The sequence below is a fragment of the Clupea harengus genome, chromosome 13 (assembly GCF_900700415.2).
Source record: "Clupea harengus chromosome 13, Ch_v2.0.2, whole genome shotgun sequence".
Classification (NCBI taxonomy): Eukaryota; Metazoa; Chordata; class Actinopteri; order Clupeiformes; family Clupeidae; genus Clupea; species Clupea harengus.
In genome coordinates, this window is record NC_045164.1 from 12,024,656 (window position 1) to 12,044,655 (window position 20,000).

The 20,000-nt window shown below is 46.7% G+C and overlaps 1 protein-coding gene across 6 annotated transcripts in view; it reads right to left on the reverse strand.

Annotated features, from left to right (window-relative positions):
- The window catches only part of ltbp1 (latent transforming growth factor beta binding protein 1), a 116,377-nt gene that overhangs the window by 22,923 nt on the left and 73,454 nt on the right, over nt 1-20,000 (reverse strand). For 3 of the 6 annotated variants that reach the window (XM_031578780.2, XM_012840361.3, XM_031578781.2), the window contains 14 exons: nt 19,233-19,445; nt 17,572-17,594; nt 15,487-15,589; nt 14,668-14,754; nt 12,762-12,887; nt 11,700-11,825; nt 9,560-9,685; nt 8,209-8,328; nt 5,876-5,998; nt 4,743-4,865; nt 3,906-4,031; nt 2,920-3,048; nt 338-460; nt 1-63 (listed from right to left, as the gene is read on the reverse strand). The exon at nt 1-63 is cut by the window's left edge and continues 69 nt beyond it. In XM_031578780.2, the coding sequence (XP_031434640.1) occupies nt 1-63; nt 338-460; nt 2,920-3,048; nt 3,906-4,031; nt 4,743-4,865; nt 5,876-5,998; nt 8,209-8,328; nt 9,560-9,685; nt 11,700-11,825; nt 12,762-12,887; nt 14,668-14,754; nt 15,487-15,589; nt 17,572-17,594; nt 19,233-19,445 (1,611 nt within the window). The remainder of the gene's footprint in view (nt 64-337; nt 461-2,919; nt 3,049-3,905; nt 4,032-4,742; nt 4,866-5,875; nt 5,999-8,208; nt 8,329-9,559; nt 9,686-11,699; nt 11,826-12,761; nt 12,888-14,667; nt 14,755-15,486; nt 15,590-17,571; nt 17,595-19,232; nt 19,446-20,000) is intronic. The other 3 variants (XM_031578779.2, XM_031578782.2, XM_031578778.2) reach the window with 3 other exon arrangements.

The window sequence follows — 20,000 nt, forward strand, 5'->3', positions numbered from 1 at the left end:
GCGTGTTCTCACACTGCCACGCGCCACAGATGCCGGCGGCCAGCTCCTCGCACTCATTGATATCTGACGTCACAGAGACACACACACGGCCTTGTCAATCACGCTGATCGCTCACTGGCACACACACACACACACACACACACACACTGGCAGTCACTCAGGCTCCGAGGGCCCCAGGTGAGCGGACTGAGTGAGTGGACTGTGAGGAGGCTAGAGGGGGAGTAACTGAGGAGACACGGCAGGAATTATAAAAGAGCTGTGCGGAGGCTTTGAGCAGGTAGCTGTGTGTGTGTGTGTATGTGTGTGTGTGTGTGTGTGTGTGTGTGTGTGTTTTTACCCTGGCACGTGCGGTTGTCGGCCTGAAGTCGGAAGCCCCTATCACACTCGCATATGAATGAGCCTCTGGTGTTGAGGCAGATGCCACCTTCGCACCTGATGCCCTGCAAGCACTCATCCACATCTAAAAAGAAAACCACGAGTAACACACACACACACCCACACACACACACACACACACGTAGACATACACGTACACACACACACACACACACACAAATAAAACACCTGTCTGACTTAATGTTCCGGTATGGCAGTGGACCACAGAGTTTGTCCAACAACAGAAACAGACACAATTTATTACGTGCTGAGAGTTCGTATTGGATACGTCTGAGACTTTTAAGAGCAGCCAACTCACAGAGAGACTGGGCTGGATGCGGGGGTCGGGGGGGGGGGGGGGGGGCAGTGGGGTGACTGGAGGACTCTAAATACCTTCAAGCTGTGCTGTCAACTGCTTGCTCAACAAACAGCCATTTCACCCAGATTGCCCTTTTCCCGCTAATCCACAAAACAGCAGAAAGAGAAAGCACCCAATTTTCACAATCACGGACCGAAACAAAAAACGCCCGAGAAAGAAAAGCACAAACGATGGAGCAAGAATCCCCTCTCTTTCATTTCTTTATCTCAAGCTCAACCAGACAAACATGGAACTGGCTACCAGTCTAGCTTTCGTTTCCTCTCGAGAGATATATTCCGAATAGATTGCAAACTGTCTGAGAAAGGCTGGGAGTCTCTTCAAATCGCCCCCAACAATCCCCGCGTTTGGGGTTAGGGTCGGCAGGGTGCAGGGCTTCCCCTTTGATGGTGTGCGGGCAACATGGAACGCATTACTCATGGTCCAGCTTGAAGTACAAAGACCTGAAAGGGCCTTGGGGCATTCAGGTGTTTTATAGGCCCTGGGTTTATAGGTCTCTGAATGGTATCTAGACATCTCGTCTTTGGAAAATGCCTGATAACACAGAAAATAAGGTAAAAGGAGAGAGATTTATGAGATGGAGATAGAGAGAGATGAACAGATGGACAGATAGGGAGAGAGAGAGAGATTCCCTCGTTTTGCTACCTGCTAGGTCCTCTAGCCTTCATAGCCTTTCACCAGTACAGATCCTTCTACCACACCCCTGACCTCACCTGTGAAAGCTATCTGGCTCGATAAAGACCACAAGCTGCTCTTTATAGACTCGTTCCATCAGCAGGACGGCCAAGGAGAGGCAGACAGACAGACAGACAGACAGAGACAGACAGATAGACGGAGAGGAAGGCTTCTTCCTGAGTGTCCCCATTGTCCAAGAGTGTGACTGATGGGATGTATGGGGAAGAAGCTTCCAGTGAGACTCACTGACCACCACAGGCTTTGAGGAAGTGAAGAAGCTGAAGATGAGATTAAAAGCGTCAACATCAAAGCGTGCTCACACATATTCATAACATAAGCTGAAGATACGGATACACACACACACACACACACACACACACACACACACACACAGATTTAGAGAGAGAGAGAGAGAGAGAGAGAGAGAGAGAGTTACACACACAGAAAATGTGTAGAAAATACATAGAGCACTTGCATGCATGCACACATAGTCAACACAAATAAATAATGCTCATGCTGCGATCAACACATAAACTCAGATGACTGCATACATTAAATGCACATCTATATGACACATCACAAGCTTATGCCAAAGTAGAAATGCACACACACACACACACACACAGGAGGCTTTGGCACTGCGCAAAGGACCTCACTGACTGGGGCCGAACTGCACAGCACTGTGCTGCAGAAAATATTCTCCTTCGTCTAGACAGCAAGCTCAAAGACTTCCTTCTTTCTCTCTATCCCTCCCTCTCTCTCTCTTTCACTCTCTCTCTGCATGCTTTTTTTCTCCCTTTACTGCAGGAAAGGGCATTTAAAACAACTCTGGCACGAGGCAGGGCTGTTGGCAAGGCCCACTCTGGTGGAAAAATAGAAGCAGCATATGAGAAAGAAATTAAAGGCCCTCTTTTCCAGAAGCAACAAGTGAGTGGGGCCCCATCGCAGTGCGAGAAACATGCAGAACGAGTTAGGGGCTTCGGACGAACGCTCAATTAACGCATTATCAACGACTGATCAACATCAGGGGGAGTAGGAGGCCTTGGGAAATCTGGGACAAACTGCACGAGACGTCTGTGGCTGAAAATGGCTATGGGAGTGAAGGATGGTTTCAAGAGTAATTAAAATCTAATAAGGAACGTTGCCCAAATGTCTGCTCAAAGAGTTTTCCGAAAGTGGGTGGCGTGTGAGAGTGTGGGAGCATGTGTGAGAGTGTGTTCCACGCTCATTCTAAGCCAATCAATCAAGGAAACCTGCTTTATTATGTGTCTGTATGTCTATGTATATGTATGTATGTATCTACCCCCAACCACCAGCAATACAATAACAATATTTAATTTAAATAATAAAACAGTAATCAAATTTACATTATACAGTAACTAAAAAGTCAGCTTAATTTATACTGAATATGTAGCAATCACAGTGGTAACAAAAGTATATTTCGGCCATATCTATGCGATTAATGCATGCGTATTAAAATGGTTATGCCGTACCTTCACAGGTGTTTGTTCCTTGATTTAAGGTGAAGCCGCTATCACATATACACTGGAAGGAGCCCTCCACGTTCAGACACTCCCCGTTAGCTCCACACAGGTCTGGGTCATCTATACACTCGTTCACATCTGCAGGGAAGAGAGCACAGTAGATGCATGTGAATGTACTCTGTGTGTGTGGATATGTGTGTGTGTGTGTGTGTGTGTGTGTGTGTGTGTGTGTGTGTGTGTGTGTGTGTGTGTGTGTGTGTGTGTGTGTGTGTGTGTGTGTGTGTTAGAGTGTGAGTGTGTGTGTGTGTGTGTGTGTGTGTGTGTGTGTGTGTGTGTTTGTGTGTATATGTGGTGTGTGTGTGTGTTAGTGTATATGTGGTGTGTGTGTGAGTGTATATGTGGTGTGTGTGTGAGTGTATATGTGGTTATGCAGTTATGCAGTAAGTGGAGTGGAACACGGCTTTAATTACAGCTCTCGTTACAAAGCATTTACACAAATCATCACTGAGGAATGTCTGCGCTTTGAAGTGAAGAGATACTGTATGTGTGATAGACTGCCTAACTGTAAGGTTCACTCTATTTCCGTTCTCTCTCTTTTCTTCCTCTCTCTCTCTCTCTCCTTCTTTCTCTCTCTGTCTCTCTCTCTCTCTACCCCCCACAGGTAAAGGTCACAGACGTACAGGTCAGCGGAGGCCCCGTAGGGTTGAGTGAGCAGATGTCCGCATTTAAAACAGGTGTGTGCTACGTGTTCACAGCATGTTCTTGTGTGCGTTTGGCTGTTAAGTGAGTAAGAGTGTGTTGTGTTTGCATGCATCCATATGTGTGTCAGTGAGAGTGTGCTGTTTTTGTGTGCGTATGTCTGTGTGTCAGTAAGTCAGTGGCAATGTGTTGTGTTTGCCCTGTGCATGTCTGTGTGTCAGTAAGTCAGTGACAGTGTGTTGTTTGCGAGTGTTGCACAGCACTGCCCCCCTCACCCGCCACCCTGCCCCCCTCACCTTGGCAGCTGGTGCCGTTGACCTGCTGGTAGCCCTCGGAGCAACTGCAGAGATAGGAGCCCATGTTGTTGACGCACACGCCGACGCCGTCACACGCCTCGAACAGCTCCTGGCACTCGTCCACATCTGCAACCACAGCCACAGCTTAGCTCCATGCCCCACGGGCACCCAACCAACCAACCCCACCCATGTGCCCCTCCATTCAGCCCCCCTCGCTCCCGACCAACCCTCCCTCTCCTGCAGGGCTGCAGCTGGGAGATGGGAGGCATGCTGGGTGTACTAGCCTCAAGACCAACTTACCACTTTCATTGGGCTTTTTGGGTTTGGTGGCTATCGTAAAGTGGGTTGTTTTTACACATATATTTATGGAGGGATGACATATGAGCAGTGTATGAGCAGTACTGAGGATGAAGTGGGGAACATTAAGTGCATTCCTGCTGCACACACTCGGCTGTCCAAATGCCTCAGTGGGGTTGGGTCATAATTAAAATGCAAGTGCAGCTCTGGAATAACAGTTTAAAGTCATGGGACCATGGTTTCTGATGTACGGCATAACTGCAGTATATTTACATGCAGGGGTGGACCTTCGTTGTTACTGTTTGGGATTTCAGTATGCATTCATAAGGCACTAATTACAGTTACTGAGTCAATTGGCTGTCACTGATGAGGTGGGACTGGTGTGTGTTAGGGAGAGTGTATATGGGTGTGTGTGTGTGTGCATGTGTGTGTGTGAGATTGAAAGAGAGACAGTACGTATGTATGACAGAGTGAGTAAGTAAGTGTGTGTGTGTGTGCGTGTGTGTGTGTGTGTGTGTGTGTGTGTGTGTGTGTGTGTACCATCGCACTGGTCCATAGCAGCAGACAACCTGAAGCCAGCCTCACAGATACACACAAATGAGCCCTCTGTGTTCTGGCAGTGACCCCTAGTGCACACATGGTCATCTTGACATTCATCCACATCTGTAACACACACAAACACACACACACACACACACACACACACACACACACACACACACACACACACACAACATGAGATCAGCATCTACAGTACACACTGCATACACAGATTCATTTCTGAGAAGGCCACACACCTGAATTGCAAGCATTTAAACTCTGCTAAAACTTGGGCAGGAGTGAAAAAACTAGTAAATATGTATGAGACACATATTCCATTTCCTCAAAATATTATAGGGACACTTCCAAAGGACGGTTCAGGTCCAAGAGCTGTTCCTGTGGTTCCTGCCATGAATTCATTTCCTCAAAACACACTGATAATGATAAAATATCCACCTTTCCTGTACTACAACTGTTTATGGGTGAAGGCAACCACTGACTACATATATTCATGGAAGACGAACGCATTTGACTGATGTCAAATGTTAGAACAAGACATACCGCTCGCTCGCTACATCTGCACTGACAAACGCAAAGCATATCACTTTCGCATGCAAGCCCTCAATTTATAGCAAAATATCCAGCATTTATTCAGCAGGCATCCCAGTGGTGTAAGGGCGATCATTGAGTGCAGAAAAAGTTCACGTCAGAGTATAACAGCTGAATGATTTATGACCTGGTGTAGTTCTGGGTCCATCTTAAGTGTGCCTTTTCTCTGTCCAGCATACTAGTAAGTCTGGCAAAGTTCTCCACAAAGTTTACTCACAGAGTGGGTTACAGGGAATAACAAACAGCCAAGGGAAGAGAGGGATTATGAAGCACTGTTTTTTTTATATCTGGCACTGTGATTGAGGACATTAACCTATCTATTACCGGTGGCGAGGTTTATCTTATCATGCCAAAGACCATAAGGTTTCTGAGCATTTAGTTTGAAGTCTCCATTGTAGATCAAAATGCACTCAAACATTCATTACATGATGGCTTTTAACGATAAACAAATAATGTAATATGGACTGAAAGAACCTCTACAGGCTCTGTCTACTGCATGTTGGGAGCTGAAGGACTGCGCTCACCTGTGCAGGATCTGCCATCAGGGCTCAGTGCGTAGCCATCATCACACGAGCAGATGAAGTAGCCCTCAAAGTTGGAGCATCTGCCATTCGCACAGGCAGAGGGATCCAGGCATTCATCTACATCTGTAGAGAACAGAAAATGAGAGACAGAGAGAGAGAGAGAGAGAGAGAGAGAGAGAGAGAGAGAGAGAGAGAGAGAAGGAGAAAGAGGAGGGGGGATTGAGAGAGGAAGAGGGGGAGAGAGATTAGATACATTTATGGCAATACACAGAACAACACAGAACAGTCTGAGACAAAAGGCGAGAAAAACACTTCATCACACAAAAAACAAAACATCCACACCCGGCTGCACACCAAATGAGGAAACGATTAGCCCTGGATGGTGATGGGAAATCTCAGACCTCTCCACCCCCCCACCCCCAGGAAGTCTCTCTTGGACCACAGGCCATCTCTCTGCGGAGCATCAAACCCCCCACCCCGCCCCTCGTGTTATTTCCAGGGCCATCCATGCCAGGCTCACCCGCAGCAGCAGCTGGGCTGGCTCTGAGTGCCACTGGCCCCCGCCACCGCCACTGGCACATGACCTCGTGCTGCGCCCTGGCATACCCGGGATGGCAGCCCGACCTCAAACTGCTCAAACAGGAAACGGCCCATTACACAAACAGAATCCATAGTCCATCCAAAGCATTCGTTCAGCGTACCTGCTTTGATGTGGTCATTTTATTATGTTATCTTGCTTCCAAAAAAACACATAAACATCCAGGAGAGATCCGCTCAGATGTATAATAACCAGGATTTCTTCACACACAGTTTTAAGGGTGTACACACTCTATGAGTTCTCTGTGAGATAAAAGCCTCCCGATAAGAATATATGTTAAAGTAAATACAGCCAGTAATAAGGGAGGGATGGCTGTCTGGTCCTATGAGGTCTGTTTCATATGGAGATAAGACTCTAAGACTCTAAGGCTGCCCATCGGTCACATGCTGCTCTGAGCCAGGGATTAGGCCCTCCTGTGAGGCCTCGTGTCTCACTGAAACAAGAGCCAAAGAACAAAACATGTCCAACTTCATAAATCAGCTCTCCACTCACCTCCATTTACACACAAAAACTCTGACTAGCTGCTTAAAAAAAAACTAAAAACATAACAATACCCCATTGTTATGTTTTAACTAACCCCTCAAAACTACATGTGATTCCACTTCAAACTTGCTACACTGTAAAAAAAACATCCCCAGCCACACACAGACTTCCATCCATACATGCACAAAACTACATCCAAGCGATGAGCGAGTTCCTCTCCTAAGAGGCACCAAACAGGTGCATCCCCAACCCAGAGCCACAACCAGCCATGTTCATGCTCTGTGGTCAACTTGAAAGACAGCAAATGACATGTTCCAGGCAGACAGAGAGTGTTTGTGTGTGTGTGTGTGAGAGTGTGAGAGTGTGAGAGTGTGTGTGTGTGTGTGTGTGTGTGTGTGTGTGTGTGTGTGTGTGTGTGTGTGTGTGTGTGTGTGTGTGTGTGTGTGTGTGTGTGTGAGAGTGTGTGAGTGTGTGAGTGTGTGTGTGGGAGAGAGTGTGTGTGTGTGTGCACCTCTAAGCCGCACAGTAAATCTGAGAGACAGAGCTGGAGTGCCATGTTCTCAGTGAGGGGGAGAGTTGCATCATTTCTCCCCCGCCAGCCAGCAGCTCGCACTACCACTGACTCAGCCAGCACCATGACCTCAGGCTCGCTTGCAGACACACACAGGCTCACACACACACACACACACACAGGCTCACACACACACACAAACACAAAACATGGCGAATGAGGTGACTGAGAGAACTGAGAGAACTGAGAGAACAAGACAATAGAGAGAGGAAGAGAAAGAAACAGAGCAAATGAGAGAGGGGGAACAAAAGAGAGGGATGGCAAGGACAAAAGAGAGAGAGAGAGAGAGAGAGAGAGAGAGAGAGAGAGAGAAAGAGAGAGAGAGAGAGAGAGAGAGAGAGAGAGAGAGAGAGAAAGGATGGGAGGGGACAGGACGGACGTTAAAGACATAGTGTGTGAAAGGGAGAAAAAGAAACAAAGAGAGAAGTGCAGGACGATGGAGACAAGGATGTGCCAATGTCAACAGAGGCCACTGGACGAATCACACACATCCACACACACACACACACACACACACACACACACACACACACACACACACACACACACACACACACACACACACACATTCACTAAACTGTACCAGTAGAGCAAGATTAGATGCTTTGACCAGACCCACTGGCAGACACACACAGGCACACACACACACAGTTTGGGTTGCAGGCAGACACAGATACTCACCCACACACTGGCCATCCTTGCCCTCGAAGCCATCTGGACAGGGATCACAGTCGAAATAGCCAGGAGTGTTGTAGCACAGCCCTGATGGACAGTTGGACCTGTCCAGACACTCATCAATGTCTGCAGGAAGAGAGAAAGAGAGGAGAGGGGGACAGAGAGACCAAGAGGAAGAGAGGGAGTGGGGCAGAGAGAAAATTGAAAGAAATTGTAATGATCTCATTGTCTTAATTACTGCTGTTCTGCAATCATTGCCATTCCACTGTCATTTGGTGGCTTGTGATGTTGGTTTGTGAACAGTCTTTAAACGTCCCTTTGAAGGGACTTCAACTGAAAGAAAAAGACTGAAAGAAAGATAGTGGAATAAAGTTAAAAGAAAAGAATAGCAGAAGAAGACAGATGAGAGATGAAAGAGAAACAAACAAGAAATCATTTGTCCACCCCCCCCCTCAGCCTAATTTGGCAAGAGAGAGAGATGGCCTTAATGATAAGGGTTACTGCATTACAGACGCAGCAGCTCATTCACGTTGGTGATTGAACAGAAACCCCACTGTTCTTAATAAAAAGTCCTTGGGAGGACGTACAACAGCAAACACATATTCCACCCATCACTGCTAACACCACACACACACACACACACACACACACACACACACACACACACACACGCTTTTCTTTTTCTTCACTTTTAATGTGAAAAAGAAAGCTGAGCTAAATTTCCCTCACTCTTTGCTCTGGTCTGCTGCCAGTGGTTTTCAAAAAAGAAACAAACCACCACAAGATGCCTTGACATGTTGACATTCTGTGGCCTGAAAAACCTTGGAGACTTTTTCCTTCTCCAGGAAAAAAAAAAAACTTCTATGAAAAGGGAGGGTGTAGAATTTAGACAGCAAAAAAAAGCTCACAGAGGGAATCACAGGGGCCGATGCCTCCCAAATACCATGTGCTCATATAATTACGACCCAAATAACATATAGTTAAAATCTTATGGATTAATAGTCAGATGTGGATTTATGTTCAGAGAAAGAGAATCTCCATCCTAATAGTTTAATGTGCAGTGTGTGTAGCTCTGAGAAGACGCCTCGCTTCATGTGAAGCTGGTCTGGACACTGCAGTGTGTGTAGCTCTGAGAAGACGCCTCGCTTCATGTGAAGCTGGTCTGGACACTGCAGTGTGTGTAGCTCTGAGACGACGCCTCGCTTCATGTGCAGCTGGTCTGGACACTGCAGCTGGCTACAAGAACTGTGTAAACAGAACTTTTAAGTCCCCCCCCCCCCCGAGAAGAACCATCCATTCCTCCTTCTGGCCTTACCTCCCCCCGAGAAGAACCATCCATTCCTCCTTCTGGCCTTACCTTCACACTGGCCGTATGGGTCCATCCTGTAGCCGCCACTGCAGCGCCGACACGTGAAGGAGCCCGCGGTGTTGACACAGAAGCCGTCGTCTGCACACGCGCCAGGCCTCAAACACTCGTCCACATCTGATAGGAGAGGAGGAGAGGAGGAGAGGAGAGGATGAATGTATAAAAAGAGGCTGAGATAAAGAGAGAATGAAAGTCCTTGCCCTCCAGTGAGGTGTGAAGCCTAGATATTCTGGCGTGTTCTGCGTGCCTCCGCCACTCTGTGGATGCTCCCAGTCTGTGGATGCTATTAAGGCGCTCCTGCAGGGCCTCATAATGAGAGAAACACTCATGAAGGTGAGACATCGGTTTACATACTCTGACGTCTGGAGCTGAATTTGACAAACATGTCGGATCCTCTGATCCCCATTTTTTGGCTGCTTTGCATGGCCCGCGGGTCCCAAACCCCAGCACTACTAGCGAGTCGAGACTGTGTGTGTGTGTGTGTGTGAGTGTGTGTGTGAGTGTGTGTCTGTCGAGATTGATGCCTGAGTCTTCTGAGGTGATAGGATGTGCCTGTGGGCACTCTGGGTGGGATTTTCCTGCCAGAGGTGTGAAAGAAGCGGGTGGAGGAATACAACACTAACACACACTCACACACCCACACACTCACACACCCACACACACCCAAACCTCACATTCACAGAGCAAACCGACACACATACAGACATGTTCACGCACAAACACACACACCACATATACACTCACACACACACCACATATACACTCACACACACACCACATATACACTAACACACACACACACCACATATACACACAAACACACACACACACACACACACACACACACACACACACACACTCACACTCTAACACACACACACACACACACACACACACACACACACACACACACACACACACACACACACACACACACACAGCTCCAGGAAAGAAAGAATGGCCTCTGTCTGGTCTCCAGGATCCCCCTCCCATGCATAGCAACCAAATATTTCCCCCCGGAGGGAAAATGTGCTGAACGGATAAGTGCAGCGAGTAAACAAAACCGGTGACACGCTGCCATGGCCTACACCTCCGCACGCCGCTGCATATTAGCACTCGCAAGGTCCTGCCAGGGCCTCTTTAGGGGCCGTACTGCCACTAGAATCGAAAGAATGAAATTGAGCTAGAACTAGAATTAGAAGTAGAATTAGAATTAGAATTAGAATTAGAACTAGAATTAGAATTAGAACTAGAATTAGAATTAGAATTAGAATTAGAATTAGAACTGGAACTAGAACTAAAAAAGAGAGGCCTGAATTGGAGTCTAGGTGTCTCATCTATTTCTTGGATTCCACTTCTGCTGGACGAGACCAGATGAAGACGTCTCTGTGCAAGAGCTGTCTTGGATATCCATCACCATCAGCCCACTGCTTTACCCCGCAAACCTCAATTTGACTCTTTGGGGAAGACGGGGGAAAGAGAGGCAAAAAAAGAAAAAAGCTGGTCATAAACCACCTCATCCCCGCGGCAGTGGTATTTTTATCTGGGGTGGGCTGGACGATTATTTAGATGTTTCTTAATGGGCCACACTGCCGCCACATCCTCAGAGAGCTGTCCTCCACTCGGCTCTTAGGGGAGGGAGTCTGGTGGCGGCGGCTGGTGGAGGTGGCTTAGGGGCAAACTCAGAGGAACACGGAGAAGGAGAACATCAGATTTCGCCAAAAAATTCCAACACACCCAGCAACCAAACAGAAAAACATCTGGTGGTCATCAGCTTTGCGACCAACAACACTTAAGAGATATAGTTTCGAGAAAGAGAGAAAGACAGTGTGGGCATGTTTGTATGTATGTGTGTATGTTTGTGTGTGTTTGAGGCAGACAATAGAAAATAGAGAAAGAGTGAGAGTGAGAGAGAGAGACAAGAAGCAGGAGGACACATAAAGTACAGAGAGAGTAAAAGATAGAGAGAGAGAGAACAATAGGCAGAGAAATACTGAGCGCACAGTGCGAGAGAGATAGAGCAAGAAACAGAGAACACTGTGACAGGGAACAGAGAGAGAGAGAGAGAGAGAGAGAGAGAGAGAGAGAGAGAGAGAGAGAGAGAGAGGGGTGAAATGTGAAATGTCTTTACCAACGCAGCTGGTTCCCTCTTCATCAGTCTTGAAGCCCTGCTGGCACACGCACTGGAAGCTGCCGGCCGTGTTCATGCAGCGGCCGTTGGCACACAGCAGGGGCCTCTCGGCACATTCGTCAATGTCTGGGAGGAGGAAGCACAGCCACAGATCAGGCCCAAGCACATCACACACTCACGTATCCACACACATACACAGATACACACATAAAAGCGCACACACACACATACAGAGTCACAGAAGCATGCACACATTCTCACACACCCACACACACACACATCCATAGATCAGGCCCATCCAACCAAGGGCCTCAGACACATCTGCAAATGAAGGGGGCATGGGGGGGACGGGACACACACACACACACACACACAGTGCAGCACTGCAATCATTCTAGTGATTAGGAAAGATGAGAAGCCCTTACCGCTGCAATGGATTTCTAGCTAATGGCCGCAGCTATTTGCCACTGTACAATAGCTGTGTAATTGCTTGTGGGTTAAAGAAGTACACTACGCTACATGGAAGGAGGTCTATGGATTGGACGGCCTGAACAAAGGGACACACTTAATACTGACTAAACTGGCAGATGGGATGGAGGTCTTCCTGTGTAGCTGATGTACTCTCATTTACACACTGTTCATTTATTTAGCTAAAGAGAAATAGTGTAATTATGCATTCATACAAAATCACAATTACTTAATTCATTAATATTCTAGGGAAAACCAGTATTTTTTATCTATTTAATGACCAGACTTATTGCCAGAGCAATTAAAAAAGGTACATGAGCATGAAAAATGTTTGTACAAAAATAATAAACGTTTATCTACATTATTCCAATCTAATTGTTATTAACTGTGACCTTCCTCTGCAAATTCATATGTAATTCTATGCTAACAAAGCCCCTCTAAATATACATGCTTCTCAACGCCATCAAGAGGAAATCTATACTCTACTGTATGTAGAGTATGGATTGAGTGTATTGAGTCCAGTAAGAGTATGGAGGCAGGTATTGCTGCAGTGCAGTGACGGAGTGTTTGCCCTGTGACCTCGTCGAGCCTTACCTACACAGGTAGTTTGCTCTACGTCCATCTGGTGTCCCTCGTCACAGTGACAGGTGTAGCCTTTCGGTGTGTTATAACAGATACCAGGCCCACATATGTCAGGTCTTACCTGGCACTCATTCACCTCTGTGTCAGAGAAGGAGGAAGAGAGAGAGAGAGAGAGAGAGAGAGAGAGAGAGAGAGAATAAGAGAGAGAGAGAGAGAGAGAGAAAGAGAAAGAGAGAAAGAGAAAGACAGGACAGTTCAGCTTTTAATGTCTACATGGAACAACAGTTGTCGATGGATCGTTTTCCATGTATTTACATGTATTTGTTTTCACTTCAAATAGAAAAGACTTCACTTGCAGCCAAGCAAAACGCAGAGTAGTACAACTTCAAACAGCCCGAGGACACTCGACTCAAAAATGACCTGACCAAACCATGGGCTACAAATGAGTTTAACTGATACGGGTTTCTAATTGTGGAAAGAGAGCGTAATTACGTAGTTAAGTTTACGGACTGTCTGTCATCGGGAATCCTCATAACATTACTGTGGGTTGTTAATAAGGTGGCACCTTCCTCTGAGACCAGACCCAAAATGCGAGGCGCGAGAGAGACGTCTGGGGGTTTGGAGATCTGCCTAGCAAAAGGCACTGAAATATCCCCACAGATATTTTGGGTTTCCTGGGCCTAAGGCGGTGTGGGAGAAGGAGTCCAGCTCAGGTTTTCATTTATCTTTGTTCCAGGTTTTCTTCTCTTTCCTCATTCGAAACCATGGCTCTTTGACTATTACATCTATTAAATACAACATCTAAAGAATATAAATATAGCCTAAAATAAACACACACACACACACACTTATACCAACCATACACCATACAGAAACATCCCCCTCCAGTGAACCAAAATAAAATTAAGTGTAGGGTCATGCAATGTGTTGCTTAGCAACAAGGTGGCACCGAACAGACTGGGCCAACAACAGCCCGTCTCTCTTGAAATAACCACGGCAACAACAACTAAAATCAGAGCCCAGTAAAACAATAAAGCCTAAGCAAGGGTCCTGGCGAGGGTTAAGACTTCAGGGGCCATCCTGTTTATTGGTGCGGTGTGACTGCGCCAGTTTGATCAGATTACACACCAGGACGTTTCACTGACTATTGTTATTTGGAGACAGGGAGGGGGGGGGGGGGCTAGACTGCACACAGATGTATGGTTGCCTTTATCGCAATGCAACTCAGGAATCCTAAATATAGACGTGCCTAAAATACATGGGCCCAAGGACAAAAGAGGGGAGGACGGAGGAGTGAAAGTGCTGCATTCTCCTTCGAAGCAAATTCCTCCAATCTGTCTATTTTTGCCCCTGACCTGTGAAGAATTCTGATGGATGGATTAAGAGCGAATACACGCTTAATGGCAGTGTGTGTGTGTGTGACAGTATGTGTGTGTGTGACAGTATGTGTGTGTGTGTGTGTGATAGTATGTGTGTGTGTGTGTTTGTGTGTGTGATAGTATGTGTGTGTGTGTGTGTTTGTGTGTGTGATAGTAAATGTGTGTGTGTGTGTGTGTGTGTGTGTGTGTGTGTGTGTGTGTGTGTGTGTGTGTGTGTGTGTGTGTGTGTGCAATAGTATATGTGTGCGTGCGTGCGTGTGCGTGCGTGTGTGTGATAGTGTGTGTGTCTGAGACAGACCAATAACAAAGACATTTGTACAAAGTGTCCTCTTCCGCTTCACATTGGCCATTCATGTATTTGTTATCCCTGCAAAATGTCAAGTATTCTTTTTTTATGCATTCACAGCGTGGCAGCACTATTATCACCCGGTAGGCATCTGCAGCGGGCACCAGAGCCAACTAAGGGTGCCAATGTATACAAAGTAGCAGGGTGTGTGTGTGTGTGTCTGTGTGTGTGTGTGTATATTTTGCTCTTGTACCTGCAAACTGTGTGGGGGCGATGCCTTGACTAGCACTGGAGGGCAGGATCTCAACAGGCATCGGAGGGGACGTTTTCTCCACAACCTCTGGAAAACAGAGAAGAGAGAGATAGATGGACAGGGAGAGAAAGAGACAAAGGCAGAGAGAGAGAGAGAAAGAGGAAGAGTGCAAGAGGAGAGAGGAAGGCAAAAAAGGTGATGAGGTGAAAAGGAGAAAGGGTTATTTCAGGAGTAAGTCACACTTGTATCCATTCTGACTAACTCTGTTTTCACTAGAGTGTGCGTGATCGCAAGGCAACAAAACAAAGGAAACAAAAAAGACACAAATGAAACAAAGATGAAAACATCCTGAATATGGGGGCTTGTTCCCATTTAAATGAAGCCATCAGTGACTTTTTCACTTCCTACTGTCAGTCATCACCTCTGCCAAGGGGCCTGTTCATTGTTCCACTGTGTGATGTGCCACGGATGTATGAGACATCTAAGGAAAGCGCTAAAATCCTAGTGACAGGGTCTGAACTCTACAGCACAAACAGCTGAGAGGAACAGGAGAGTGGAGACCGGCCAAGAGATAACCGAGGAGACAAAACAAGAGGGTGAGAGAGAGACAAAGAGGAAAAGGGACAGGGACAGAGAGAGAGGAAGATAGAGAGAGAGTGTGTGAGAGAGAAAGGGAGGGTTGAAGATAGAAAGGGTGTGAGAGAAAGAAACAAAGAAAGAAAGAAAAACAGACAGGCACACACAGAGAGAGAGAGAGAGAGAGAGAGAGAGAGAGAGAGAGAGAGAGGCAGGGAGATAGACAGAGAGAGATTTAGACACCTGGGTAGGCTGGCTCCATCCGAATGGTAGATACCCCTGGGGAAAGCTGGGGCTGTCCGGGCTCAACTATTGACCTATTATTAGCGCCTGGGAGAACGAGCTCCTTCAAAGAACAAGAGACAACACAGAGCACACAGGTGAGACCCAGGGGAACTCGGTGGGATCCTCGGCAAGGTCTGGCACAGCCGCTGCAGCGCAGGCTCCGGTGCAGCTGCGGCTGCGGTTGCGTCGAGAAGCTGAGGCTGCGTTTGACGGCTCTCGCTGTCTTTCATGCAACGCCAGAGCATGCCTTTACAACGCTGACAGACCGACTGAGGTGAGCGGGAGAATGCAGGAGCGGCCCTGCTTGCGAGCGCCTGCGGAGACTAGCGAGTCGGTGAGCTGGTGCAGAACTGCAGAGGAAGGTGCGTGTGAGCGAGAGCAGCTGTGTGACTGCAAGAGAGCGAGCGAGAGACAGTGAGGAAGCGAGACGAGACGAAGAGCCGATCCTCGAGAAACAGCCATAGAAGCCGTGTCTCTGAGTCTGATGGCAGGAACAGATCTTAGTGCTATGAAAACCTTTATTAATTCAGGTTATCCTGTTTTATATCCTGGTTTATAAATAAATACATTTATTAATACATAAAGTGTCATTTTGAATACCCATAGTTGGGCTACGTCAGCATTTCCGTACAGTGTGTTTTTTTTAAAAAGTTATCCGCACAAGAGGGCCTGTGTAATTCTGCTCACAGAATGTTTGTGATGAAGGACAATATGCCTGAAGGGCGTGCCTATAATATCTCTTAAGACACTGTGGTTATGCGTTTCCCCTGTTCTCACTCATATCCGAGATGCTGACTCAACTCCCTCAGAGAGAATCACGTCCAGACTTCAGCAAGAAAAAAAAAAACTTAGTAAATAAACAATATCCCAAGCTCGCCAGCAAATCTCTTAGGGACAGTCACCAAACAGAGAGAACACAATTAGCTTTAAATCTGGAAGGCAATAACTAATTTGCTCAAAGGCAGAAAACACCTCCAGGGCTGCGATGTGAACGTAATTGAACTTATAAACAGATGGTTCAATTCGAAGACGTCTTAGTCACTTTACTTTGCAAGCAAAGGGAGAAGTCATCAGTGGAAATGAATGAAATGCCTCTTAGTGGTGAAAGTTTAAAGAATTCAAATCAGCATCATGGGGGTTTCATCTATCAATTTCACGTCCTCTCCTAAGCAAGGGCCAACTAAATGAAACAAAGTGGATCTGCTTGTGCCTTCAGGGATTCGTTGTGATTGTCTCATTACTACACAAAGTATTCTCCTACGACTTCTTGCAAAGCCTAACACTAAATGAGAAAATCCTAGAGTTGCGAGTTCAGCCATTTGAAACTACATTCATTTAAGCACTATGAAGGTGCCCATATGTCTGCTTAGGGCCCGTATGTGTGTTCAGGGCATGTTAATACCCATATGTGTGTTCAGCGCATGTTAATACCCATATGTGTGTTTAGGGCTTTTTTGTGACCCTACTCAAAGCTTTGAATGAAAATGGATGTGCACTCTGTATGAGTGCTTAACGCTCCACAGTGAAGGTTGTAGCAAAAGAAAAGCTGAGGTTTCTACGACAGAAAGACTTTGAGCAGTACAGAGCTATCATTGGCATCACAGCGGTGCTCCGACAGACAAAAGTGAAACTATAGAGCAGGAATATTCTTGACATATCACTACATACAAATTTGTCTTATTTTTAGCCTACAAAACAAACACAGCTGAGGAGAAAATGGATGATGTGAACAAGTAGACCAATAGCTTTAAAAAAAAAAAAAAAAAAGAACCCATTTCATATCTCAATTCACAGGGTGACAGCTGGGCATAAGCACAGCTCTCCCTTCAGCGTTTCTTCTTTCTGTTCGGATGCGAGGGATAGAGCAGAGCGCAGATCATAGTCATGCAGTGCCGATTGCTGACCTCATGCAGAGCTGCCGTTTGCCGCGTGCCGGCAGGGTGAGCGCCGGTTTGGCCACAGAGGAGCACCAGGCTGCGGCGGTAAGAGAGAGACACAGCTGCATGCTGGGAAGCCTGTAATGGCCGCAAGTGACACACCTACCTGCTCCGGGGCCACTGTGACTACTGCTCAAAGTAAATAAAATAAAAAAAACATAAAAACATAAACAAAAACAAAGATGGTGAGACACACTTGAATGTGATGCACGCACATCTCATTTATACGCCTTAAGTACACTAGGGACATGAGCAACCCTTTCGGGGCTTGATACCAAATTAATTACTGGACGTAATTACAGCCTGCTCGCCCAGGGGGCGGGGGTGCAGATGAAACAATCACGGACGCTGGAATTAGAAGGCTGTCACCTTCACTGGCTCCAAAGTCACTCTGGACATGGAAATATGATCTCACTCCAAGAGGAGGGACAAATGTTAATTACAGAGCAAGGGCACCCTGCTCGGGCTTTCTTTCTTTAACAGAGAGGAGGAGCAAGGGGGAAAATGAAATTGGCCAAACTCCATGTCGTATTTCAGGCTCCATGTTATTTTATGGCTAGTTTTGCTGAGAGGCTATAAAAGCTATATGGATGATATCTTTCACTCGGAGAGCAAAGTTAACTCCACCCACCCACACCCACACCCACACACACACACACAAACAAACACAACAAGGTTTAGGGAGTAAGTGAATGAACCTCACTCTCTCAGACACTCTCATGATGTATGTGTTGGGGGTGGGTGGGGGGTATGGCGGGAGGAAAGTTGTCCTTGCAGAAATGAATTTGGCACTGAGGAGCTATGGCTAAGACTGGGTGGTCCACACACTATCAGCTTATCTGCCCGTCTGGAAGTGCATCATTTGTGGCCCTTACTCTATAAGAGTGGCCTTAGATACTATGTATATAATACTTGAGTCATTGTTAATTAGAATCAAGTACATGATTGGGCCACTTGGGTGATGGTCGGGATAAGGATAATATTTGTATAAATATATACAAAGTAGAGGATTCGTACTTAATCTTACTTCCGTACATTGTGAGAAGCACACTTAAACTGGAGTGGGTCTTTGGAGATGTTGCATTGGGACAGGAGCCTGTCCTGTAATCCTTTCTGTCTGAATGCTTGGTCACTTGGATGAGTCTGCCTGTTCTGACGCTGCCAGCGCTTCCCTTCTCCCCTGTCAGTAGCAGCCCTCCCAGTGCTCTAAAGGAGAAAAGGGCGGCCCTTTCACAGGATCCGTGTCTCTGGAAGATCCTGCAATCCAGAGCATGTGAGCCTTCTTTGTGCTGCTAACTGAATCGAATGTGAGGGGATTATAAATCATTATATATATCATTATATATCATTAGCGTGTTGTTGAGATAGCCCTGCTCAATGAGCGGCTCCCTCATCCTGATTTCAGGCTTTCTAGTGTATGGAATTCAGATGACAATATGTGGGCAGGGGTGGGAGGTGGGGGGGGACAGAGATGTCTTTTCACTGTTGGTCACGATAACCTGCTGATGATGAGGTACAAAGAGACCCAATAGAGACTGAGGAGCCAGACAGTCATCTGCAAACAAACACAAACACAAACAACAGAAACTCTTCTATCCCAAGTATCCTGGCATAGACTCCCTTACTGGTCGGCTCGGCTGCAAACATCTCAGCCTAAAGGCGCTTTATGAAACCTTCTCTCTGAAGCTACCATTCATTGAGGTTTCTCCTAGATAGGTCTGGAGAACCAGGTTTGACCTCCCTAAAATGGCTGCTTGAGGGACTCACCTGGTACATCATCAGGAAGCTGCCTCTCGGTCACGCTCAGTGCCTCCACAGGCTTATGTGCAGTGGGGAGGGGCAGCGGGGGCAGGACTGGTTCCTGATAGGGCGGCCTGGGTCTGGGCTGGGGCTGGGGCTGGGGCTGAGGCTGTGGCTTAGGCTTGATGTGGCCCGTGACGTGGTAGCCCATTCCACCGGGGCAGATCTCTTTGAACAGAGCTGAGGAAGGGCGACAGGAAGAATTTAAAAAAAAAATAGTTTTATGAGTTTAATCCAAAGCTTTTATTTGTGTTGTCATAAAGCACTGGACCATTTGAAGCTGTAGTGGTGGAAAGTATTTTACAAATTATATGGACAATGCAAAGCAATGAGGAGTAATTGAAAGCATAATAAAGTCATTAAAATAAGAGGTGAAAATAATGGATGATGTGCCCAACACAATAAAAACGCAATGGCTTTATGGTTTGTTTAATGATTCCCGTCGAGAATGAAGTGCATGTTCCATGAATACTGTGTGGGCTGCCGCCGATTTATTCACGCCAGCATTAACGTGAGGAAAATCACGGCACGCCCAAACGCCTCCTCGATAATCAAAACCTCCCATCCCTCTGAACCCAAAGACCCTGCTTTCCTGTCGCGCGCCGGAAGAGTCACATACCTCTAATACTCGCCCTTGCACACTAATAACACCATGACAACAGAACTCTGTCCCTTTAGCACCAAGAGCCATAACAATACAGGCCTTCTGTCCCATGGCCGTCTCGCTCCTCGATG